Genomic DNA, 27,707 nt, shown 5'->3' with positions numbered 1-27,707 from the left:
TTCAATAGCAATTAATTTTTTTTTTTTAATACTTTAATCTAGCACATATTACATACATCAATGTTTTATCTAACTTTTCAAAGTTATCTTCACTCTCAATTCTTACATTAATGTTTGCATTAACATTGTGTCATTTTGAAAATGTCAATGAACAGTGTACATTGAGACGGAAAAATATGTACATGATTGCATAATTACAACATAATATCTACAGGCATAATTACAACATGATTTAAAAATTAAAATGACCAAATACAATAATCAACAACACTAGAACTTTTAGATAAAGATATTCCATCCTTATCACAATTGTCTCTGTCAGTTAGAATTAATAGAATGTTAGTCTCAGATATATCCAGATGGATTTTTTTTAAGCGAATAATTAATATCCATTACCAACAAAAGATTACAAACTATATCCAATAAATTTAGGAATTCAAAGAATAAAATAAGTTTCCCTTAATTTTCTGCCAATAAATAAAATAACACATAAAATACATTTCTATATTATTTTTCTCTTATGTATGAACATGTCTGAACTAATTATTTGCATTAGAAGATGACGGAAAACCTTAAAATTACCCAAACCTCACTGCCTTAATCCATTCGGAAAAAGTGTCTACGTCTTCCTTCTCGCGCTTAGCCCATTGCCTGGCATAATCCACAACTAATTCCATCAAAATTTTAAAGAGTTATTTCCAATTGATGGATTTAGGCTCACGATATTTCGGACCTTTCGATAACACATTTCGTAGAGAAGTGTTATTAACAATGTCGAGGTCACCGGTAATAACGTGGCCAGCAGGATTATATGTGAATTGGGAACTAGCACAAGTGCAATCAGGAGGTTTAGACTTGAAGTCGTCAATATCGAGATCCTGCAAACGTGTTTGTAATTGAAAATTTTAGGTAATAGGTTTGGTATAGGTATAAAAAATGATTGGTACAGACTGGTCTTTGAAATCAGGAGGTATGTTCGATTGAACTAATTTATGATGAAGGATATTGCCTAAGTTGACGCCATCGATACCTTTGTTGGCAAAGGAAAGATTAAGGAAAGATTTTTTCTCTTTTTCATCTTTACTCATGCGGACTGGCTTGAAATGTCTGTGACTTGCCATATCCGAAATTATAGCTGTAATTTTGTATTGGTTTGAATGAGGGTTTGTAACAGTGGATTCCAAACATAAATTGAACAGAGAATGAAGTTTTGAAAGGGGTAATGAATAAGTTCGGCGAATGTGATGAATACCTAACGGCTTTTGTATAAATGGCAGCAAGTCATTAATAGATACATCATGCAGAAAAGGTGGTGTATAATGACGATGACCATGAATGCGTCTACGTTGAGAGGTCGAGTTGAAAATATTCATCACATTCACCGCGTTACACAAAGGACTAGATATAATACCTATACCATCAATTTTGTCATTGCAACCATAAGGTGTCGCAGTTCCTAATTGTCTAATCCAGTAGTCCTCTTTTTGTCTACGGAGAGTTGTTGAAAGATTAGGATTGTTAGAGCTATGGTATATCTTTTCGATAATGCGAACTGTCATGGAAACGATGGAATGATCGGGCTGATTGAAATGCTGGTATAGAATGTCGTTAGCATTGAGGTTAATGTCTGATCTATGACCGCACATACGTTTGTTTAGCCTTCCGTTCGTTGCACTCTAATCCGTAGACGACATTTATCGATTTACGATTCAGATCATCGTAACTTCTGGTAAAATATGATATCAAAGATATTAAGATATCAAAACACATATTTAACCCCGCCGCATTTTTTGCGCCTGTCCCTAGTCAGGAGCCTCTGGCCTTTGTTAGTCTTGTATGATTTCTTGTGTATAATTTGGAGTTTAGTATGACGTCCATTATCACTGATTTAGTATAGATATTTGTTTAGGAGCAGCCGAAGGACGCCTCCGGGTGCGGGAGTTTTCGCTGCATTGAAGACCTATTGGTGACCTTCTACTGTTGTCTATGCTATGGTCGCGTTGTTGTCTCTTTGACACATTCCCCATTTCCATTCTCAATTTTTTTCATCATCTCCACCTGCTTTTTTTTATTCTTTGAAAAATTTATTACAAATGAATATGTCTTTTTTTTCAGTTATAATACTGTTTTATAATTTAATTCAACCGGTGTTATCCATTCGAAGCACGTATTTTGTGAACTGAATCGATGAATTCGTGTATTCAAAGAAATCAAAGAAAATGTATGTAATGGTTTAACATGTTTAAGTGTTTGGACAAATTATTTACAGAATTTTGCTGCATAACGCTTGGCTTCAATAGCAATTAATTTTTTTTAATACTTTAATCTAGCACATATTACATACATCAATGTTTTATCTAACTTTTCAAAGTTATCTTCACTCTCAATTCTTACATTAATGTTTGCATTAACATTGTGTCATTTTGAAAATGTCAATGAACAGTGTACATTGAGACGGAAAAAATATGTACATGATTGCATAATTACAACATAATATCTACAGGCATAATTACAACGTGATTTAAAAATTAAAATGACCAAATACAATAATCAACAATACTAGAACTTTTAGATAAAGATATTCCATCCTTATCACAATTGTCTCTGTCAGTTAGAATTAATAGAATGTTAGTCTCAGATATATCCAGATGGATTTTTTTAAGCGAATAATTAATATCCATTACCAACAAAAGATTACAAACTATATCCAATAAATTTAGGAATTCAAAGAATAAAATAAGTTTCTCTTAATTATCTGCCAATAAATAAAGTAGCACATAAAATATATTTCTATATTATTTTTGTCTTATGTATGAACATGTCTGAACTAATTATTTGCATTAGAAGATGACGGAACACCTTAAAATTACCCAAACATTATTTATTTATCATATAAACAATAAAAATAGTAATATGCTTGTTTTGTACTTTTTTATTTCTGTGTTCAAATGTATATGATTTTAGTTGGTGTTCTGTTTTGTAATAAAAGAAGACGGGTAAATATGAATTATCTATTCCTGCAAATCAGTGCTTATTTTCGTGAAAAAATATAATGGTGCGCCTTACATTGTTCACAAAAATATAATTTGTAATCCATTTTTATTTGCATACAAGATAAGACTATGATTTTATTCTATTTTTTTTAACATTTTAGATACACTTTATACCTTTTCAAAGAGAAACATTTTTGAAACGTCTAGCACTCCACAACTTCCTTTGAGCCTACGTGTACAATCCACACACATAAAATTCTCTGATTTCTTAGGTACTAAAAGATACAACGAATCCGCATCTGTCTTCAAACATCTTATGTCCCAAATTGCATCGTCATCGATTGGCTGGTCTTCGTAAAACTTTGCTCTCACCCACCATCCGCAATAGCCCATGGTTAGATAATTTTTTGGATAATCAACCGATTCAATATGGTAAAACTGATTTCCTCCATTGATATTCGTCACTCTATTCAACTTAAATTTTGTGTACTTTTCTTCAGTGTCGCTAAATCGTATCCAACCTCCCGTCAAAAAAGACATGAAGACTGTAGACGCTGGGTAACTTGCTGGTTTAATTTTGAATTTTGCTCCACCGTCACATAGATGATTTGTATCAGCTACGCTCAGTGACAGAATTCCCTTTTTTATGAAAAGTGATGCAGCAAACATGTATACATTATAGAAATTTCTAGATATTTCTGCTCGTAGTACTTTTTCTGAAAACAAATGAATATGGGTTAAACGTTTTATCGCTTATATAATTTACAACCATTTTGAACATCGCAGTATTAATCCTTAACTGTAAGAAAAGTAGAGTTGAAATACTGTATAGCTGTTACAACAAGATAGCTCATTAACAGGTTAGGAAATGTCGGTCTGGAACGGAGTCAATTCCGGACGGTTCTCACATAATCCTACAAGCAATAGTTGATGTACAATTTTATTTGATTATAACAGTTTATCAAAATTGCTATTATTTTTAAAGATACACAGATAATTAGATATCAAGCTGACTTTAATTGCAAACTTTTGAATAAGCTGCAAAATTAAAAGTTGTAGAATTCATGTATATAGATATAGGAAGATGTGGTTTGCTTGAAAATGATAAAACCTCCATCCAAGTCGCAATTTATAAAAGTAAACCATTGTAGGTCAAACTACGTTCTTCAAAATGGAGCCTTGGCTCACACCAAACAGCACGCTATAAAGGGCCCCAGACATCACTAGTACAAAATTATAAGACCATTGAAACGTGACAATCAACAGTACAATCTGTATAAAAAAACAAGAAACAAGACACTTAAAAACCACACTAACAAACTACTGAGATCAGATTCCGTTCTCATTAATCAATTTTCTTTTACTAATTGGTCTTACAACATGCACATAAATATTCAACTGAAAATTAAAACAACCTTAATTTTTATTTGTACCTACATTATTTAAACGTTTTAGATATAAAAATAAAATCTGTTAAAAATTGACTAACAAGTGTTGATTCAGTGCTTACAACATCCAAACATGTGTTGATGAATAGCAATTTTAATATTCCTGTCACAGTGTCAATGTCAAGAGTGGTATTTGTTGCTAGGGTTATTCTCATGCCGCAAGTTCGTTTGTGGTGTTCAAAAGAAAAACGATAGGTTGTGTTTTATTAAGATGCAACGAAAACAGAAATGGGAATAACTATATACAGAAAAAAAAGTTGTTATTTTATGAATATGCAATTAAAAAATTTATCCCTTATGTAATCAGTAAATGCACTTAGCTATTTGTACATGATTTGCAGTTATCTATTTGTCTAAAATATGATTGTCTTTAGTTTAAGCATTTACGAAAATAAATTAGTTAAAAAAATACTTTTTAGCAGCCTGTATAGTCCAATTATGTTATAATAATCTAAGGAACATTGATGATAAATTATTCACTTGCAAGTGAATAATTCGACTCATGGAATCTGTATCCATGTGAACTTCAATTTTACCTCAATTTTTACAGCTCGTTTGTGACAGTTATTTAAAGGAAAATAATGTCAACATCAAAATTGAAACTTAGGTAAATCATTTGGTTGACTGATTTGATCCACAAAAATCTCATTCATATACAGGTAAAAACGAAATCAAACAGACCTAGAAAAATCCAATTGCATGACTTCACTATCTTATTTATATCTATATTGATGTGTTATCCATTTTTTTATCATCGGAGGTCAACGGATGTCTTTGGATGTTATCTCGATAGGTAATTATATGACGTGGGTTTAGTGGGTTGTTGGACATTAGAGTGTCGGACTAATGGGGTGTCGGAATATAGGGACGACCACCAATATAAAAATATTGTCTTTTCATGAATACAAAAATTCAAAATTATGTCCGTGCTGGTAAAACAAGAGTGTGTCCCTAGTACATGGATGCCACATCCGCGCTATTATTTACTATGTTCAGTGGACCGTCAAAATGGCGCAAAAACTATAATTTAGCATTACAATTAAAGGGAACATGTGTACTTAGTTTAAAAGTTGATTTGACTTCAACTTCATCAACATCTACATCGAGCAAAAACTTTAACCTTGAGCAGGACGAACGATCAAACGAACGGAGACACAGACCATAAATGGGCCATATAAATTAAAAACAAATATGTATATTAGTAGGTATATTTTTTTCTATTTTTTATACAATTTTGAGAGCTTTTAGATTGTTGAACTTGTATTTCCTGCTCCTCTATATATACACATCCGATGTTTACATCGGAAAAAGGTCCGTTTGAATTTGCTTAGAAACTTAATTTGAAAAGTGTTAATCTTTGGTGCATATCAATCGATACCTTTGGAATTTGGAACTTCTCTGACCTAGCTGCATACATATACGGATCATGTTCGTCCTTCTCTACGCATATATCACCCTGCTCTGTCGCTCTGTAGTTCTCGTATCAAAGTTCAAAACGAGACCAGGCATTGTCAGCGACGTCACAATGTGAGAGTAGACGTTATCAACCTTGCTTTCGTCAAGCGTAAAATTTTCTTAGGAAAAGGGAATAGACCAGTAAAATAAGACTCACTCGCCAAAAAGGTTCACATTGTGGCTCGCGACTGATATTTAACGATATTAATGTGTAGAAAACCCGATAATCTATACTTCGCAAGTTTCAGAGAAGTATACAGCCAGTAGTAATATAGATATAAATTGGACTCCAGGAATTTAATCGCATAGCAACCTTTTAAACCCATTTTTAAATCAAGCTCCTAGTGTCTGTTGTACTTGTCATTTGATTAAATGAGAGAAAATACTAGAATTATGTTGAGTAAAAAAATCCTTAGTATTTCGAAAAAGATAAAAATGCTGTAATCAGGAAATTTATAAAAATGACCATACAGTTGATATTCATGTCACCACCGAAGTGGCATCGACCCAGTGCTGTAATTAGTTACGAAAGGTATCAGGCTGATAATTTTATACGCAAGACGTGCGTTTCGTCTACATAAAAAATATTATGAAGCCAAACAAGAACAAAGTTTGTATTAGAACGGGGTTTTCCCCCTGATATTCAAAAACAATTACTCTGTTACACTCATAAGAACTGTATTTCGCTAACAATACATACTTCATTCATGTGTACTATGTATTATGAATATAACTTATCAACATGTATTCAACATAAATAACACTTTTGGAATTCAAAGCGACATATTGAATTAAAAGTTTTTGATTTATATGTTACCAAGACAAAACATTCAACTAAAACCATCTGAACTTTAAAAGGTACGTGATAATTTCTTTTTGGTATAAAACCACAATTACATAGCTTAATTGTTTTCTATGTTAAATTCTGCAATTTTAAGCGTTTATGGCTACTTTGTTTTAAGTTCAAATAAAGTAGCAGTTATTATATGTCACAACTGTACCTTATCCTGACTTGTTCTGAAAAAAACCAAATTCCTTTAATTGCATATTAGTTCGTACTGGTTCCCGGAAGTTTGATAGTACACAAACAGGAACATCTGATCTGAACAACAGGCCAATTGTGCCAAAATTTTATATGCTTCTTTATTATTCAAATACAACTTTCAACAAGGGTTCTACAGTGAATCCAAGTCCCCAAGCTTTCATTTGCTACTAAAACTACCCAAATATTTCCACTATTAACAAAGATACAGCTATGCGTAGGAACTATTATGTTTTAAAAAAAAAAGGTACTATTTTCCTGTACGTTCTTTCCGACCGGGCCTCAATTAGTTGTTCTAGACTATACCTTTTACGGGAATGTTGCTAATTTTTAGGATTTTTTTAAACAAAACTGTTGACGGTGGCAGAGATGGCAATTAATGCATTAAAAAGGTTAATGTTTATATCTTTTTATCCCTCTATGTATTTTCTCGGCTGAAATTATGCTTCAGATTAATTTATGCCCAAAGCAAATCCCCATCTATTTGCTTCTACCATAATCGACTGTTTTGTGAAACGTTGCCTTCAATGAAAACTTTTACAAATACCTTGAGGCTCCTTTAATTATGTATGAATAAACACGAATAGCAGATTCTTAATATCCTAAATTATGTACCAATATTAAAGCTTAAAGAAACAGCTGTAAACAATTCAAATAAAACGATTTGACCACTTCTACCTTCTTTTATTATGAATTTTTCCTTGCTTTGATTTCAAGTTGATATCAGCCTGTCAGTGTATCTATGATTAAGTACTGAGAAGTTTAAGTATATAAATATATTTACCTTCTACGCGATCTAGTTTAGAATCCTGCTCACGATACCTGTCACTAATCTCGTCTTTGATTTCAACTTTTACATGATCAAGTTTGATATTCTGCTCACGATGCTTGTTTCTAATCTCCTCTTTGATATCATCTGTGCATGTCAACACTACCTGCAAAACAAAATGTACTATCTCAGTATTTTTATTTACGCTTGTATTGGGCTGACAAATTTTACGATGTACTTGGCATACTAGGTGCCGACTGTTGCATAGTATTAGACGAAATACACATGTATATTTCCACATTATAAACGTAAACACGATATGCTTAGAATCACAAAGGTATAAGGCACTTGTTTTGTTCTTTAAAACTTTTTTATTAATATCTTCAAAGAAATGAAGGCTTCCTAAAAAATTTGAATAAGATTTTCATTTATATGTTCAGAACTTATTTTCGAAAGAGTCAAACACATTGCTGATACAAGTCTATGATAAATGTTTTATAATATTCTGGCAAGATTTGAACACATGAGAACACTAACATTGCAATTTTCAATATAATAATTATTTTTCGGACGCATAACTAGTTTAAAAAATGACTGATTGGCACTTTTTGTTCAACTCCTCAAGAACATTAATGATATAAACCTATGATATAAATGTCATTTGATTTGGCAAGAATTATATACATAAGAGCGCTCGTAAGACAATTTTACTATTATTAATATTTCCAACGGTCTGAACTCTTTGACGAATTATTGATCAGCACTAATTTTCAAATTTGACCAAGACATTGATTATATAAACCTATGATTTAAGTTATTTAAAATTCTTACAAGAAACGTGCATGCATATGAGAGCGCCAACAATGCAATTCTCGATACAATTTATGTTATCAAGGAGCATATCTCTTTCAAAAATAATTGATCGGTACTTGATTGATAAGATAGATAACCAACATTCATAAATTAAAGCAAGCATGCTAAAACGCATTTTACTATAGCTGACAAAAAGACAAAACCACTATCTAATTAGAAAATTCAATCCAAAAATTAAAATTTATTAAAAATAAAGAAGTAATTTTGGTCATGATAGACATTTTAATTATGTCCCTTTTAGTGGGATAACATGCCCCCTTACATAGATAATTGTCATGTTGATTACGTTATGTTACAGATAACAGCGTTAATCAGTAAGCACTGAATATCTTAATGAGTGAAACCAGTTGAAGAAACATTATAAAAGTGATTTTTTGTGATTTATGTAAATACATTTTAAGTGTATTTTCATCTTCACCTTTGTTTATTATAAATGTAAATATAAACGCACAAGCACATACACAAAGACAATATATTTACCCCTTCTAAATTGCAGTCTCTATTTATGAGTTCCAGTAACTTGCTCCTATACTGATCACTCAGCCTAACATCAAGTGATGTCTTCTCAAAATTGTTCAGCTTTTCTCTTGTTTGCTCTGTTTTCCCGGGAAGCTTAGGTAATATCATAATGGCTTTTTCAATGTTAGTTTTGACCTTCTGATATTCTGCCACTGGCAAATGTGTTTTATCGGTATGGCCATAAACATTTCTGTAATTCACTAATGTATCTAATGCTTTTCTTGCTGAACAGAATTGTTTATGAAGAATGTGAATGTATTCATCGTCCAAATGCTCTGGTGTCTGTCCAGCAGTTGGAGACAAGAAACAAATGTGTGGAGTAGTTGTCTTTTTGCATACATTACTGCTTGGTATGTTGAAAAGGAATTGCCACATGTAGCTAGGAATAGTTTGATGTGTAATATATGAGCAACCAGTACTATCACACATACAGCAATTTTGACCGCTATTGGCTAGATGGAATATTTCATGTTTATAACGGTTGAGGAATGGTGAAAGAATTTCTCCTGGCTTTGAACAACAGCCCCAAAAGAGATTTTTACAAAAATTTATAAGCAAACAATTAGCCAATGTTATATCCAAAACATCTGTTTGAATTCCAGACTTAGCCAAGCAACAACAATAATCTCCATTGGAACTATATTTGTGATATGGTTGCCGAGTTGACGTGTTATCAAATAATATGCCTAACTGGACTGGATTGAGGATACGTTTAGACACGAATGGAACCCGAGAACTAACTTTACAACCGATTTTGCAACATGTTTTGTTGTAAAAACAAAGGTGATAAATTTCATGCTGATACAAATTTATAAATTGTTCGAAATCCAACTTTATATTTTTCAAATGATAATCGAAACAGTCTATAGTTGCTTCTTTACCATAATCTATTAAGAGAATAATAATTCGCAAGAAATACTCTTTCTCTAGTTCATACATATCTCTGTCCGTATCTGTTCTTTTTCTTTTTAATCTGAAATAAGTTTACAATAAACATATTTTGTTTTTAACTCTCAATGATGTTTGAAAAGTGCCCATATGAAAGACATACATTTAAGGAATGACTGTAATATTTTTTCTGTTTATGAAAAAATAACATCAAAAATGTGGTGCACGCTAAATAACGCGCGTAGCGGGTTATTTAAAAGAGTGCACCACATTTTTTTATGTTATTTCGGATACACAGATTATATATTACAGTTATTTCTTATAATTTAATTCTAAATTCCATTTAAACCGGAATAAACCTTGACAAAACGTTGATGATGTCACATGACTAAATTATGTCTATTGGCTGATACACTAAACAACGTCAGCCAATCAGAAGACGCATTACATCCAAAATTAAATTATTGTACAAAACAAAAGTGTTCCCAAACGTCATAAAACATATTTTTTTATAATGTATTTATGAAGTGCCTTGAAATAAATCAAACAATGTTATATAAGGTTTGATTTTTTACTTTCTTCCAAAGCGGGGTTGAAAGGTCCATGTAGTTTTCATCCAATCGTTTTTCGTATCGAATGATTAAAAACATTACCTTTTAATTCACAAAAATGCGTTTTTTCATTAAAAGGACAAGGTATGATAAGGGGCATGTTTGGCCCCCTCTTCAAATGACTTCATATTCAATCCATCATTAGTCTATGCATAGTGACTTAAAATAATGTTGAACATTTTGTGTTTATGTGATTATTTAGTTGCCAAGCAACGGGTTTTATAAAACAAACTATAATATCCATCTTTATTGCAATTGCCCAAGGAAAAGACTTCTGAATGTATTAAAATGAATGGTAATGTGTTACCAAATACTTGAATATTTACTATTGTTGGGTCTATCATTTTAAAAAAGTTCTAAATAGTAACCTAGCAACCACAATGTTGCCTAGTGACCACACAAAAGTACTTTTTTATCCAATGTTATCCATAAAAAAAAATGTAAAATTCAAATGTTATCATACAACTCATATTAAATCGACTCCTATATTGATATATTAAGAAACAATGTTTGCATGAAAAAAACAATTTGATTTTGTGTCTATATAATCCGTCAAATCAACCCGAGTTTTCCTTAGCAACGCATAGTTAGTTTTAAGTTAACAGTTGAAGTACATTTCAACAGATGTTTAGTATCACTGGGTGTAATTTTTAAGCTTGAAACGTGGAACTAAAGGATATTTATGAGTACCTTCAGTGCAGATGTGCAATTCTAAAATAATTCTTATGTCAGTGTTTCCATGGTTACACAGGAACGTATCCATGATATAATATCTTGCTGAGCAACCATCGCAAATCAGATAAAACTTTTATGTATATCTACAGTGGAGATCAGTTCTAACCTATCATAGATTCTGTCAGAATCTGTCAGGAGAACTGTTCTAGAACAGTATGTAGAACTGTCAGCCTGACACCTTTTAGTCAGTTCTAGGTTAGAACTGTTCTAGCTAGAACAGATTTGGTCAGTTCTACTTAGAACTGATTTGGACAGTTCTAGCTAAAACTGATCCTGACAGTTCTACCCTAGAACAGTTTTAGACAGTTCTAGCTAGAACTGACCAAATCTTCTACGGTTAGAATTGATTTCAAATTCTACGGCTAGAATTGATTTATAAATTCTACGGCCAGAATTAATTTATAAATTCTAAGGCTAAAATTGATTTATAAATTTTACGGCTAGAATTGATTTATAAGTTTTCAGAAATATTTTCTAATATAAAGGCTTCGGCAAAATAGCGATTAATATTATATAGAGTTTTGCTATTTTGCCGGTTTTATTTCAGATTTATAATCGGCAAGAGAACATGTTTAACCCCGCCATATTCTGCATGTATGTGCCTGTTCCAAGTCAGGAGCCCGTAATTCAGTGATTTTCTTTTGTTGATGTGTAACATAAAATATTTGTTTTTCTTTCATTTTTTGTACATAAATTAGGCCGTTAATTAGTATTATGGGGAGAGGGGGTGTTATTATTTGAATTGTTTTACATTTGTTATTCTGGGAGTCAGGATGGCTCGTTATCACATAACAAAATTATCTGACCTCATTAACCAAATGTAATATCTGTTTACGAGTAGTTTTCATACCTCGGACGGACCTGTTTAACAAAAATCCTTTGACCACATCAATCTAAACTGACATTATTTGCTCTTTCTTTCTGCAAATCTATATAGCTGCACACGGTACTTCAGTTTTAATTTTAGGTTAAGAGGGACTGTACTATACAGGTCAGCATGCAGGGGCAGATCCAGCCATTTTAAAAAAGGGGGGGTCCAACTATATGTTCCCATTCAAATGCATTGATCGTCAAAAAAAAGGGGGTTCCAACTCCTGAACCCTTCCCCCTTGATCTGCCAATGAGCATGTCCTTTTTTTATTCAAAATATTAAATCATAAACAAATATCAGTAGTTTTCATACTTTAGACTGAGTCGTATAATAAAATCTTTTGACCGCATCAACCAAAACTTACCATAGTTGCTTTTTTTTATGTAAATCTAACTAGCTGCACAGTAATTCAATTATAATTTTAGGTCAAGAGGGACTGTAGTATATAAATAACTACAATATTGGAAATCAATGACCACATTTTTTTTCTCGCATCAATTAAGAGTGCCAGCATTTCCTATTTTTAGTCAAAATATCGCATCAGAAACAAATATCAGTAGTTTTCATACCTCAGACTGACAGTAACATGTAATCATGTAACAAAATATTTGTCTGCATCAATCAAAACTGACCATATTTGACAGCATCAACCAAAACTGACCATATTTGACCGCATCAACCAAAACTGACCATGTTTGACAGCATCAACCAAAACTGACCATATTTGCTCTTTTTTATGTAACTCTTATAGTCGCATAGTAAATCTGTAATAATTTTATGTAAGGATGGATTGTAAAATCATGAAAATACAAATGATAGATATATTGGAACACTATGCTACCTAGTTTCATTTGCATCAATTTAGAATGCCAGCATGTCCTCTTTTTATTCAAAATATTGCATCATAAACAAATATCAGTAGTTTTCATACCTCAGACTGACTGGTATAACAAAATAATTTGTCCGCATCAACCAAAACTGACCATATTTGCACTTTATTATGTACATGATGTCAATCTTAATAGCCGCAAAGTAAATCACCTATATTTTTAGATCAGGATGGATTGTTTAATATAAATAAAGCAATATTGGAAAATAAAATTATGCTCACATCAGTTTATAGTGCCAGCATGTCCTCTTTTTCATCAAAATTTTGAATCGTAAACTAATTTCAGTAGTTTTGATATCTCAGACTGACTCATGAATATAACAAAATTATTTTTCCGCATCAACCAAAACTAACCATATTTGACAGCATCAACCAAAACTGACCATATGTGACAGCATCAACCAAAACTGACCATAATTACACTTTGTTATGTAAATCTTAATATATATATAGCCGCATACTAAATCACTTATAGTAATACATATTACGATGCATTGTATAATTCAAATGACAGCAATATCAATGAATATTGGAACACATTGGCTACAAAAAAATTTCCACATCAATTTAGAATATCAGCAAGTCATTCAAGTCCTTTTTTTATTCAAAATATTGAATTGTAAACAAATTTCAGTGGTTTCGATATATCAGACTGAGTGAGAGTTTTTTTTGACAAAATTATTTGACCGCTTCAACCAAAACTGAACTTATTTACACTTTATCATGTAAATAAATATACATGTATATGGCCTCATTGTAAACATGGTAAACCAATATTATTTCTATGTGAGGACGGATCGTATGATAAAAATGACACCAACTTTGAAACACAATACACCTTATCACTGATCCAGGCTGACCCGGCCTCTTGAACTTTTGAAGCATACAACAATGACTTTTCCAGTGTGGCGTTAGATATTTTGTTTTATGACGTCAAAATTTAACGGGAACCTGCGTGATATCCAGTAATGGCAGACAAATAGCGACAATGTGTATTTATACCATATCTAAGAATTTAGCGTGCCGTTATTTCCTCTTTGTATCCATAATAATGAACCGTCATTAAACATGCTAAAGTTACTGTTTTTAAAACATGTTTAAGTCAGTAGTTTGTGGTGGTTTTTTTTATACAAAACTATTTCTGATTCATATACCTTATTTTAAAAATAAAATAAAAAGTACACGTATGGGAAGTTCTCTTCTTGGAATAGTATACTGTTAATAAGTTGAGTGTTAATATAATTTGAAGAAGGCAAAGAAAAATGCATGATTTTGTTTGTAGCCGATTGTCCAGGGGCAAATGTTTCATTCATGTTTTAGATCCAGTATATTTTTCTGAGTTGCAGACTCCCAGATATTATTTATAATCGTTATGGATAAGTCTGGCTAAATTGACGAGATGGTGTAAATGTATATATAGTTTTTTTTACCATGTTTACGTTGTACAACACTTTTTTCATTAATATCCCATAATTCATCCACTGCACAATTTTCGTTTGAACATTTGTCAAAACAGAATCTTAAATGAATGTAAATTCAAGGCAAACAAGGGAAATTACGATTAAAATGCCATGAATTAAATGCAGAGCTTTATTTAGGAAGAGACTGTTAAAAACGTAAACAATGATGTTTCCGTATACAATCTTATAAAAATATTTCTCCGATGAGTTGGATAACCTTCTATTCATTTAGATATTTGTACATGTAACGTAATAAAAGTCGTTTGATCAGTAAAAAATATAGAAAATCTGCTATTTAATATATAGCAAAGTAATTGGAAGTGATTTATTTCTTCTAAATTCTACAGTGCCCTTACTGCAGTGACGTCATTTAGAACTGTTCTACAGTCCTGACTGATTTTGTCAGTTCTGCTGAGAGTTCTACGGTTAGAAGTGATTTGGGCAGTTCTACCTAGAACTGATTTAGACAGTTCTACCCTTGAACTGATCCTGACAGTTCTACCTAGAACTGATTTAGTTAGTTCTACCTAGAACTGTTCTAGGTAGAACTGTTCTCAGACAGGTTAGAACATTTATATGACAGAATATTCTGACAGTTCTAATAAGAGGTCTGTAAGTATGTATTTTCATATAACAGCCCCCCCCCCGCCCCCCCCCCCCGTTTTTACAATGTTTATTTTTTTCTCTATTGTTATTTTCAAAACAAAATCAATTGTGCATGTTCGGATGAATAGACAATGGTATTTATGACTTTAAGGTTACAATTAATTTCCGTATTTTTTCTCTTCGCCCAAGGATTGAATAAAATAACTTAATTTAAGATCGGAAACAAAATATCAGCATTTTTTTTTTTTTTTCATTTGTAAAGGAGCATCACCCTAGAACAGAAAAAAGAAATTACCAAAATTCATACTGGGTCTGTGTTTTGTGGTAATAAGCATTGTTTATAAGTTTCATAACATTTGGTTGAAGCAAACTAAAGATAGAGAACGGAAACGAACAATTCAGCAATTTTGCTTTTAGTACAGGGGCATAACTCTTGAACTGGAAAAGTGGCACCATCAACATTCAAACTCTATCTGTGTTTTGTGGTAATGAACAGTGTGTATAAGTTTTATATCATTTGGTACAGACAAACTAAAGTTGGAAAACGGAAACGAAAAATTCAGCATTTTTTTCCTTTTTTTAAGGAGCATAACTCTAGTATCAAGTGACGCCAGCAAAATCGAACTTGACCTGTGTTTTATGGTGATAAGCATTGTGTTTAAGTTTCTTAACATTTGGTTGAGTAAAGTTAGAGATCGGAAACCAATTTTGGAACGTACAGACGGACGGACCTACAATGTATGTATGTACGTATTTATAGACGGACAAGGGAACAACTTAATGCTCGCCCCGGTACTGAGAGGACATATGCATGCGTGGAGCACAAAAAAATAGTTGAGAATTATAAGAGTAGAAATTATTGATGTGTAAACTTGGCTGCTGACTTTCAGAATTTACATAAAACTTTTAGTTGTAAAATAAATTTTATGCAGTAAAAAGTAGTACCATTCATATTATTATTTAGAACATTGAGCAAATTGGTGAACACTGTACACTGGGATTGTTAAATTGATCTACATATTGATATTTTTCAACTGGGGCCGAGAAAATAGGGGGCGATAACTTTTGGTTCTTTTACAGTTTTATTTTTAATCGAAGACAAAAGATGAATATATCATGTAAAAATAGAATAATAACTAATCTATCTTTGGACAATTCGGAAAATTATAGGAGTCTTGTGGTTTTAGACATTTTGTTCAATGTATTTATTATAAATAAGAAGATGTGGTATGGTTGACAATTGGACAACTCTCCACTCAATAGACCAAAATGACACAGAAATTAACAACCGTATGGCCTTCAACATGAGCAAAGCCCATACCGCATCGTCAGTTATAAAGGGCCCCGAAATAACAATGTCAAACGATTCAAACGAGATAAACAACGGCCTAATATATGCAGACAAAAATTAACCAAAAACAAATATGTAACACATAGGCAAACGACAACCACTAAATTACAGGAGTCGGTTTCAAAAAAAAAATTACGACTAAGAATGATCGTAAGTATACTGAATTGTTCATGACTCACGATTAATCTTACTCGTAAGGTTTTTTTTGTGAAACTGACTCCATGCTCCTGACTTGGGACAGACACATACATAGAGAATGTGGCAGGTTTAACATGTTAACGGGATCTGAAACCTCATTCTAACCTTGGACAGTGGTATAACAGTAAAACATAAGAACAAACTATAAAAATCAGTTCAAAAAAGGCTAAGATCAATAAAAATACAAATAAGTGGTACACGGTGTGCTTCTCTTGAGTAAAGAAATGTCTTTTCTACATCCCTCGAGAAGATACAAAAAATACAAGTTTAATATACATTGTCTAAAATTGGAATGGACTGGATAGGGAATGTGTCAAAAAGACAATTTATTTCTTTTACAAAAACTAGTTATGTTATTTTTTTATCGATTAACAAGTCGCACACATAGCAGCTTCTCCTTTATTTTCTTTACTCATTAAATGTATTATAAATATTTTAAATATATAACATGTATCAAAAAGAAATACTGCAAGGTTTAGATATAATTTTGAAACTTTAATTAAGTGTATGCAAATATTGTAAACCTTTGAAAAAATACAAAGTCAAATATGATACTATATAATAATCTCAACAAAGTGCGACTTTCAAAATCCGAAGATACATTACGGATGCATGTATAATCCATTGACAGGGGAGGTAATCTCGGTTCTAATTTCGTTTCCACTTGAAATCGATTTAAATTTCCAGTTGTAATTTACGTACTATGTATACGGATAAAAAGGGTTATAATTTGGTAGGGTCTTTATTCGTGTAGTGTTGTTGAATGTACAGTTTGCTGGTTGTTCTTTGACAACACTGCCACTGTCACATTAAAAAAATGATGCAAAATCACATGTTCCTTTACTTTGCCTGACTTAAAAACAACGTAAACATGATATAGAACGAAAAAGCTTTTTTTCTTCCTGGCATTGAAGTTTTGTAACTCAATCAAGATCACCTGGGTTAAAATAAGATACTCGAGCAGATTCGGAAATGCAAGTTCGTTCCAGTCCTTGGTTCACATATTATCGACGTTTCCGTAAAATCAAAGAATTTTCAGTGTAGAAATTTTGAATTTTGAACATGAGGGGACGCGAGTATCACGAATATATTTAAAACAGTGAATTATTTCCAACACATTGAAATATATTCGTGGTACTCGCGTCCGCTCATAGTTAAAAATTGCTCAAACGGACGGAAAAACTTCGGATTTTCATAAAATTTACGTTTTTCATGAGAAAGAGAGAGGTATTTAATCATTTTTTCACACGGAAAAAGAAAAGCTATATTGATTTTTTGTTAGATGAGACACTATTCTCTTTAGAAATAGCCATGTTTTTGGATATGATGCATTCTAATTTCAACGAAAATAGGGTGCCAGTTGCAATAGCTTATCGTACCTTGTCCTTTATGTAAATGTTGGCAATTTTGTACAACTTGTAGCTTGAAAAATAGCACGGTGATCCCTACTTTTTATTATATTTTTGAAAATCAGGCATATTAAGTATAAGAAAATTCTATCTGAGGAAATATTTACCGATATACAACTTTACCGCATCATTTCTGTTTGTAATGCATAGAAATTACAGTTACGATAATGAAGTCGGTTTTTCTTCAGTAATTTGTTAGAAACCTCTGGGTCCCATGCATCTGTATCGTACACAACTCGATCATAGTCAAAGTTATGAAATTTGTTTCGGCAATATTACTATCAAAATGTACACCAATTTGAAAAAAAAAATAAAGAACCAATTCGATTCATATATTTGTATTAGCAAATCATAAACGATGTATAAGTCGATAGTTTTGTTTAAGGAATTTTTTTAGGAGTATTTAATTACTAGTAGTAACTATTATGAGATAGAAATGAATATTGTTTTGGGAAGTTAATTAACTACTCATTTTTTTTTTTTTACTTAAAGGACTTATTTGAATATATAGATATTTTAGAGGACTAAGTACAAATAGTCTCTATCATGTAAAATATGTATTATAATACGTTTCAGGGTTTAAATATTATGTATTAAAACGAAAGGAACCATTAATTTATCGTTTTTCGTTTTTACCAAATAAATAGTTCGTTATATTTTCATGAACATTATTGTGTCTGATCATTTTGTTGACACACTTTCCTCAAATATTTATATAGCTAAAGCTTACAAGTTTTTTTTATATCCAGGTAGCATATCCTAAACCGATTTACATTCTATGTTTCAGATAGTAAGTAATTTAACAGGTCACTAAATTCACTTTCTCTCGGCTAGACAATATATGATTTTATTTAAACTGTTTCTACTTCATTTAAAACGTTATTTGTGACGTCAAAAAACCTTTAATTGTGTATGAGGCAGAATCCGGAGATCCGGTTGTACAAAATAGCAGATGTTTCTTATCTGAGCACCAGACACACTTTGACGGAATATATGTTACAGTAAAAGGTAACGATATTTACAGTAAGGTGTCAACAATAAGCAAAACGCATAACATAAAGTGAAACATACAAGACCTCCACATGACAGAAAGTAAAACAGATTACAGCTTACCGAACGGCCTGATTTATGTACAAATAAATGGAACGAAATGTGATAGACAGCAACCGTCGACAGGCAACTGAAAACATCCTCCGACTTTGGACAGTCGCATACACAACATGGCTACGTTAGACATATTTCTGTAAATTTTCATTTGCGACAAATATGGGCCAAGAATTGTAAATAGAGTGTAGTTTGATAGTCAAGTGGTGACATGTTCTACTTTCTTATATTTTCTACCTTTATTTTCTTCCTCCTGTTGCTTGCCAATGTCAAACAATTCTACAATATAAAAAGTAAGACTTCACAAAATAAGATTAAAAGTTTAGTTTACAAATAGATATTATTTAACAATAAACAAGTGTGAACCCAGATAGTGTGGATAGTATGTTAAGATGTTTGAATTTTTTCAAAAACTTAGGATTTTCTTATCCCAGGAATAGATTACCTTAGCCGTATTTGGCACAACTTTGGGTCCTCAATGCTCTTCAACTTTGTACTTGTTTGGCTTAACAACTATTTTGATATGAGCGTCACAGATGAGTCTTATGTAGACGAAACGCGCGTCTGGCGTAATAAATTATAATCCTGGTACCTTTGATAACTATTTGATAGTGTTTTCCGACATGAGGAATCTTTGGTGTTCCCCCATAGGGTTTTATGTTGATATAACCGTTCAACGATTTTGAATTTTGCAGCAATAACTAAATAAAGAAGAGGATCACACACAGGTGCATTTCTGCATGATGTGGTTTAAATACGCGAGGTGGTATCCGAGGACCTACAATCATGTTACATTTTTGTTCCTTTGAAGTGTCTATTCTTACTTGGGTTTGTTAATAAGTTAAGGATCTTCCCGGTATCATTAGTAAATTGTTTCTTTGAAGATATATCATCGTTTTAGGTAACAACACTATACGCATTATGTCAGATACCAATACAGATGCTCAAAAATCTTATATACTGGTATATAAACTGATAAAAATTCTTATATATATGAACAGAACTGACAGACAAAGGGATTATCAAAACAATACTTGATAACATTTCCAATATGTATTACATTGTATAAGTGAATGATTATTTAAACCCAGGACTTCTCAGTAGACAGCACATTTTGTCTATGTTTATAAAATAAACCACTTAGCATTATATTGACAGTAGCATTGCTTGGTAAATTTGTGCTTTTCTTTATGTGGCTTCTGGACAAAACATATTTGGTTTAAGTGTAAATAAAATGCTTTAATCTCCTATTAACTTCTAACATTGAATTGATGCTACTTCAACATTGTGCTGACAGTTGTGATCATCTTACCTTACAGCAGGGCATGTGCAATTGTGAGTTGTGTGTTGAATCTTTATTTCACAAAGAATGCATATTTTGCAATACAGCATAATTTTTTATCAACATTGGAATGGAAGTGACGACGCCTCTAACAATGTATATAGGGGTAAAGTAGTAAGTGAAGTTATCCTTTATTATTAACTACAGGTTGTAAGATGTCTTATTCCGTTTAAAGATGTCATTTAAACCAGAAGTCGCCCAGACATGTCTACTTTCGCATCCCCAAACGTTCCAATTGTTTATCTCATCAAAATCAAAATTTCACATTTTCAATACATTTTAATTATCTTAGATAAAAACCTGTCAACCTCTTTAAATCTTTAAGCTCAAATATTTTCCTGAACAAAGGTAACGACATTCCATAATGGGTAAACAGGCACAACATATTAAGATAAATGGGGAATGTGTCCATGGGACACAGATGATGCTGCCGCTTTGATATAAGTTTATAAAAATACATAACTCAAGAACGTTAAAGGAACACTATCCAAATATGTGCTTTACCTGTGTTGTGTGGTAATAATTATTATGCATTAAACTCATAGCATTTTGCTTGAGAAAAACTCAGATAACTAAAACGAACAATTCTGCATTTTTCCCTTTTGTAAAGGGGTGTAACTTTAGAACAGGACAAGTGAGGCCATAATTATTCTAAGATAATCTATGTATTGTGTTAATAAGCGCAAGCATTGCATTGACGTTTCAAAACATTTAAATGGGCCAAATTAAAGGTATAGAAAGAAAACAAAAACATTAAGCAACCTTTTACCATTTTTAAAGGGCACAACTGTAGATTAATGACACTGTCCAAGTTCTTACTTGATCTATGTTTTGAATTAATAAGCATTGTGTTTAAATTTCATAACATGTACGGACGTACAGATGGACAAGGATAAAACTTAGTGCCCCTTCTTTATGGTAGGGACATAAAAAAATATCACAATCTTCACTTTCGAGAGCTCTTTCTTTTTCATCGATATGATTACTATTGGTAAAAAATAAGATGTAGGTATTTAAAATATTATACCTGTGGTTTTGTCTTGCAATTTTTTACTAGATGAAGGCATTTGAATTTAATTTATAAATATTAAACATTTGGTTTTATCTTGCCAGTTTGTACTAGACGTGCAGGTTTTCTCAGACCTTCAACTATTGATTAAGTTGTCATAAACACATTGATTTGTTCAAAGTCTGTTGCATATGTATCGTACAATTACTTACACTGTTGTTGGTTGTTTGCTTGATGTACAGTCGCAAATATGGCAAAATCAAATTAATGTTCAACAACTGTCATATTACTGACTTGGTACTGACATTTTCTTACGTAGAAAATGGTGGATTAAAACCTGGTTTTATAGCTAGCTAAACCTCTCACATGTATGAAAGTCGCATCAAATTTTATTATGTCGACAACGATGTGTGAACAAAACAACCAGACACAATTCATTTTTTTATATAAATAAGGTCGTTAGTTTCCTCATTTGAATTGTTTTTCATTGTCATTGTCATTTTTGGGGCTATTATAGCTGACTATGCGGTATGGGTTTTGCTCATTGTTGAAGGCCGTACGGTGACCTTTAGTTGTTAATTTTTGTGTCGTTTTGGTCTCTTGTGGACAGTTGTCTCGTCATACCACATCTTCATTTTTATACAAGATGAAATAAAATGCTTCGCTGAGCGCATCCTGATACGAGGTTGAATTCTGAACAGTGGGGGCAAATTTGGACTCAATATTCATGCTTGATACTGTCTGAATTTGGTATAAGTTTCTGACAACAAACAAATGTCAAATTCTTATAAATCTATTGCGTAATATTGTGCAATTAAAGATTTCTTCTTGAAAATTTTTGAAAAATAAAAATTGAACCCTTAAAAAAATTGAAAACCCCCCTAAACTTGAGAATCCCTCTCCGAGCAATAACCTCCATACTTAATCCCAGCAGTCCCTTTGTGATGTTGAACTTTGTGGTTCAATGTCAGAGAGACCCATACACTTACACAGAAGTTATGGTCAAAAAGCTACAAACATGCTTGTTTTGGGCCCTTTTTTAGCCCTTAATTGCTATATACTGTTGGCACAATAACCCCAAACCTTCTACTTGTGGTATTAAAGGGAAACTTCGCAAAAAAATCAAAAATTGATATTATGTCCATTCTGTATAAAAATGCTCAAATTTATTGATATTAAAGTTTTATTCCGCTAAATAAGAGATCACCATCGATTTTAAATTTTGAGTATCAGTTCTCTACTCTCCGCCATCTTGTCACCTTCTCCGATGAAAAATCCCGATATGTCAATAAACCACAAAGGAACAAAACTACAGTAAACGATGTAGTCGTAATTGCGTGTCGATATCTTGTCAATCGTACGGTTGTTTTATCTGACTGACTAACTTGATACGGAAAATGGTCTTATATTTTTAAATAACCATATAGTCTGTTATTTTTAAACTGAAAATATTGTAATTAGTTAAAAAGTCAAAGTTCAAATCATAAAATGATAAATAAGTGTTCCGTGGAAATTGTTTTCGAAAATCTAATTCGTTCATAATTCTTTCAAGTAATAAACTTTATTTAAATAAATTCGGATCTTCCCTTATCTGATCACCAGCATGGCTAAAGGTATTACTCCCAAAGGTATTGGAAGGGGTGTGAGGTGACACGTCCAGGTATTCAATCGATTTCCTGTCCGGCGGGCTTGCAAGTTCATGCATCGTTTCACTTCTGTAGGTATTGATCAGTGTACACGACCGTTACTTAAATTTCCATTTTGAACTATCAGGTGCATGTATAAAATACATTTTTGTCTTGCGTGTCCGAAAGTGATATAATATACTAGTCATTACTGAACTCATACGCTTGTTTATAAATAACATTTCTGGTGTAAAGAATATTATTTATAAAAAAAAAATAATACAAAAAAAAATAATTGAAGAAATACAAATCTATTTACATATTTTTCCAAGGTTTAATTTGGGAAAATGTAATATATACTCGTTGTCAATAGTTTAGGACAGATTGGAACATACCAGAATTATTGATCTAAAAAAATGTGCGCACTTGTCGACGATTCGTGTATACATACGCCTGGTAGAAAGTTACGGAACTATAGTCAGTAGCGCAATTTAAGATATGTATACATGTATACATTGATCATAAGAAAGAAACATACATTTTGTGTAAATTGTGGTAAAAGTTTTGTAAATAGACTAGTCCATGTATGCCAACAGTATGTAATCAACGAATTCGATAGACTATTGTATACCAAAAGAAGAAGAAGAAAAAAAAGAAACAATTTGATTTAAATACAGGTCAATTTATAACTTGCTTTGGTTCATCGAAGTTAAGAACATAGTAAACTCACAGATTTATATATCAATTAAATTGTTCTCGAATAAAGGACGAAATTCGTCATCATCACAATTGTTCCAACATTCATGTAAAATATATGCAACTGGACGTACACTAATAATCCCCAAGGAATGTGAATATTTTCTAGGAAAACTATTGAGTATCAATTTCGGGATTTATTTTCTTTCTTGATATTCAATGACAGCAATTTAAAGAATAAACTGCTTGTCGGATATTTGTCCGCTTTAGGGGTATTCTTGCAAGTTGAACAGACTTATAATAACATTCAAAAATAGGGAAAGATAACATTAAATTCGTTGTCTTTTAATTTTAAACATCGTTGATCAAATAGTTATTTAAGTATATATATACGTTGGGAGACGACGATTATTATAGTTGTCTCAGGTTTTAATAAGGACGTTCCCCATTATGAATAAATTTGGTTAACGTTTATCACACTTGAAAAGAATATCTATTCGTAATTTTTCGATTCCATTACAAAAATATTTTTTTCTTTATTCGTACATATTATATTCCGCTTCGGTAGAGTTATCTTCAGATAGTTTCATATATTAATTAATACATGGCTTTCAAAAGTCTAAATGTAAGTGTTCTCGTACATTTTTTCGCCTAATAAAGACAAATAAAAATGATTTAGTAAAGCTATTTCTAATTTCTAAGTCCCTCTTTTTTATGAGACATAAATCAAGGACAAGACTTGTATATCATTTCATTCTGACATATGAATTAAGTTTCCCCGTCTTTAACCGAAAATTGTGTATTTCTTAGTAAATTAACTTATTTGAATTCAAATAAATAATAGCACCAAATATAATTAAATAATTCCACGGCGACCAATTTTTATTTGTCACCAACTTGAATATGTATTTTTAATGTGTGTATTAAATGCTACCACTGATCCGAATAGACAGTCACACCTGGCAAGGTGTGCCCTAGAGGCGTGGTTAAATACCGAAGTGCAAATAACAATTTACCTTTCAACAAGCCATCTACGAGTATTGCCACAGAACCGTGAATACACACATCGTATAAACCTAGCCATAGCAGAGATAGTAAAAGGTCAATAATAGTACACCAACATATTGTCTTTACAGATTATTGTACTTTAATTTGTTCACCTTATCAGTCCGAAAATGCATTTATTAAAAATAAATTTATAACTTTTTGTGTTGTCTACAAAAATTATTCGAATATATACGTTTAACATAGATAATTTATCTCACGAATGAGTACAATTGAACGTCTGTGCGTTTTATCTTCTTATTATCGGATGGTTATTAGATAAAGCATAAGTCATCGGCGCGCTTACGATTACGTTAAAATATGATTAAAAACCAAGACTTTTAATGATTGTATTTTAAATCTCGGCATGCAAAAATCAGGAGAAAACGTCACGACCTACAGGAAGTAGTTGATATTTTTTCATTAATTATTGAATTTCTCCTTTATTACTGCACATATAGCGATAAAACTTTGTGAATATATATATTATGTCATAATGAACATATTTAAACCATAAGTAAAAAATCGTGAATTTTCCCTTTAAACATGCGGTACAATTTCGGAGCAATTGAAATAGTTATACAGTCGGAGCACTTAGCGAACTCCATAATATTATGGAATTGGCTAAATTCTAATTGGCTAATTGCTGGGTCTTCCAAGTGCTCCACGAAACCTCTTTCTAAATTATTAACATCTATTTTATCAGCAATCAAAGACGGGCTTCAAAGTTATTGTGAAACTGCCTATTCTAGAGGTGGCGTGAATCAGATGTGGATACTTAAAAATTCCAAAGATCTTTTAGAGTACATCCAATCTAACTCTCTTTCATCTTGTAACAGTATTAAAACATTTGACTTTTCTACTCTGTACACAAGTATTCCACATTCCAAACTAAAAGACAAATTGAAAGAGTTGGTATTACTTTGCTTCATAAAAAAGAATGGCCAACGTAGATACATGTATCTTGTCTTAGGGAGGGATAAATCATACTTTGTAAAGAATCACTCTGATTCAAACAAAAAATTCTCTGAAACCGATATTATCAAGATGCTTGATTTCTTGATTGACAACATATTTGTAACGTTCGGAGGACGTGTTTTTCAACAGACTGTCGGCATTCCAATGGGAACAAATTGTGCCCCTCTACTTGCCGACTTGTTTCTTTATTATTATGAGGCTGACTTCATGCAGGAACTTCTTAGGAAGAAAGATAAGAAGTTAGCAATATCCTTTAACTCTACTTTCCGCTATATAGATGACGTTCTTTCACTAAACAATTCAAAATTTGGTGACTATGTGGAATGCATCTATCCCATCGAATTGGAGATAAAGGATACTACAGATACAGTTAAGTCGGCTTCATATCTTGACTTACATCTAGAAATTGACAATGAGGGTCGGTTGAAAACAAAACTTTACGACAAAAGAGATGATTTCAGCTTTCCAATTGTGAACTTTCCATTTCGAAGTAGCAACATTCCAGCAGCACCTGCATACGGGGTATATATCTCCCAATTAATACGATATTCCCGTGCTTGCATTTCCTATCATGATTTTCTTGATAGAGGGTTGCTGCTCACAAGGAAGCTATTTAACCAAGAGTTCCAAATGGTGAAGTTGAAATCATCCCTTCGTAAATTTTACGGACGCCATCACGAGTTGGTTGACCGTTATGGAATAACCGTTTCACAAATGATATCGGATATGTTCCTTACGTCGTAACTACAATCCCCTTCCCTTTCATGAATGTGACCTACCGAATTAGACTATTTACCGGATTTGTAATCACATAAGCAACACGACGGGTGCCACATGTGGAGCAGGATTTGCTTACCCTTCCGGAGCACCTGCGATCACCCCTAGTTTTTGGTGGGGTTCGTGTTGTTTATTCTTTAGTTTTCTATGTTGTGTCATGTGTACTATTGTTTTTCTGTTTGTCTTTTTCATTTTTAGCCATGGCGTTGTCAGTTTGTTTTAGATTTATGAGTTTGACAGTCCCTTTGGTATCTTTCGTCCCTCTTTCGACTCCTTTATGAAAATCCATAATATTATGATATTCATCATAGATATTGTTTAGATTATTTTTGACAGAACTGAAAAATAGTGGCTGCTAAAAGCGAATTGCTATTTCACTTTTCCCTTTCATAAATGATTGAACAAAATAAATCAGATTTTTTTCCACGTATCTCGTACATGTAGCTACACGTCGACAAACAAGATATTCTACTGTATTATTATGTAACATCGAGTGTAACATACACACTGAACCATGATGATTAAATGAACAAAGTAAAATATCAATATTTCTGACTAGTTTATGTCTGTAAGAACGTAATACATCTGTACTAGTTTATATACACATGCTATAGTATAGTACCTTTGATCGAATATAAAAGCCGTTGATAAAAATATATATATATACCTATCGAATTAAGTCTTTTTAATTCGGTCTTGGTGTAGTATGCGTATTAGTTTCCTTTCGCTATTTTCCAATGAGATCATTATTCATGTTTTTCATCGATGGTGACCCTTGGATATGAAACTATGGCCAGCTTCTGTTGACCGATACTCAATTATCATGTCTTACCTGAAACAGTAATTATCTATTCTCCAAATAAAAGTAATCCGAAGTGATACTTGTGTAACAATGCTAATGTTATATGTGCATTCTGCTATAGACTAGCAGCAATTAAATCTATTTTTATATCAACTGAAAATTTCTGTCTAACATCTACAATGTATGGAGTGCTATTTGGTTCATTAAATAAAT

General features: G+C 32.1%; 1 protein-coding gene across 1 annotated transcript; it reads right to left on the bottom strand.

Moving 5' to 3' along the window:
• LOC139496134 (uncharacterized) lies at positions 1-27,634 on the bottom strand. Its single transcript, XM_071284601.1, has 6 exons — positions 27,525-27,634; positions 19,459-19,500; positions 9,061-10,072; positions 7,723-7,873; positions 2,860-3,709; positions 1-571 (listed from the first exon to the last, which is right to left on the bottom strand). Exons 3-5 carry the CDS (start codon positions 10,036-10,038, stop codon positions 3,162-3,164), a joined length of 1,677 nt encoding a protein of 558 aa, XP_071140702.1. The 5' UTR covers positions 10,039-10,072; positions 19,459-19,500; positions 27,525-27,634; the 3' UTR covers positions 1-571; positions 2,860-3,161.
• Positions 27,635-27,707: the final 73 nt, after the last annotated feature.

The sequence above is a fragment of the Mytilus edulis genome, chromosome 11, assembly GCF_963676685.1.
Source record: "Mytilus edulis chromosome 11, xbMytEdul2.2, whole genome shotgun sequence".
In the NCBI taxonomy this organism is placed as follows: Eukaryota; Metazoa; Mollusca; class Bivalvia; order Mytilida; family Mytilidae; genus Mytilus; species Mytilus edulis.
The sequence above is the reverse complement of the archived record's forward strand: the minus strand, read 5'-3'. Positions and strand labels throughout refer to the sequence as shown.

What these genes read in the sequence shown, in the direction of transcription:
- LOC139496134 (XM_071284601.1), bottom strand. Translation starts at nt 10,038, where the DNA reads ATGTATGAACTAGAGAAAGAGTATTTCTTGCGAATTATTATTCTCTTA. An exon ending in GAGACTGCAATTTAGAAGGG is followed by an intron (nt 7,874 to 9,060) that starts GTAAATATATTG and finishes TTTGTTTTGCAG; the next exon opens with GTAGTGTTGACATGCACAGA. An exon ending in TAAACTAGATCGCGTAGAAG is followed by an intron (nt 3,710 to 7,722) that starts GTAAATATATTT and finishes ATTTGTTTTCAG; the next exon opens with AAAAAGTACTACGAGCAGAA.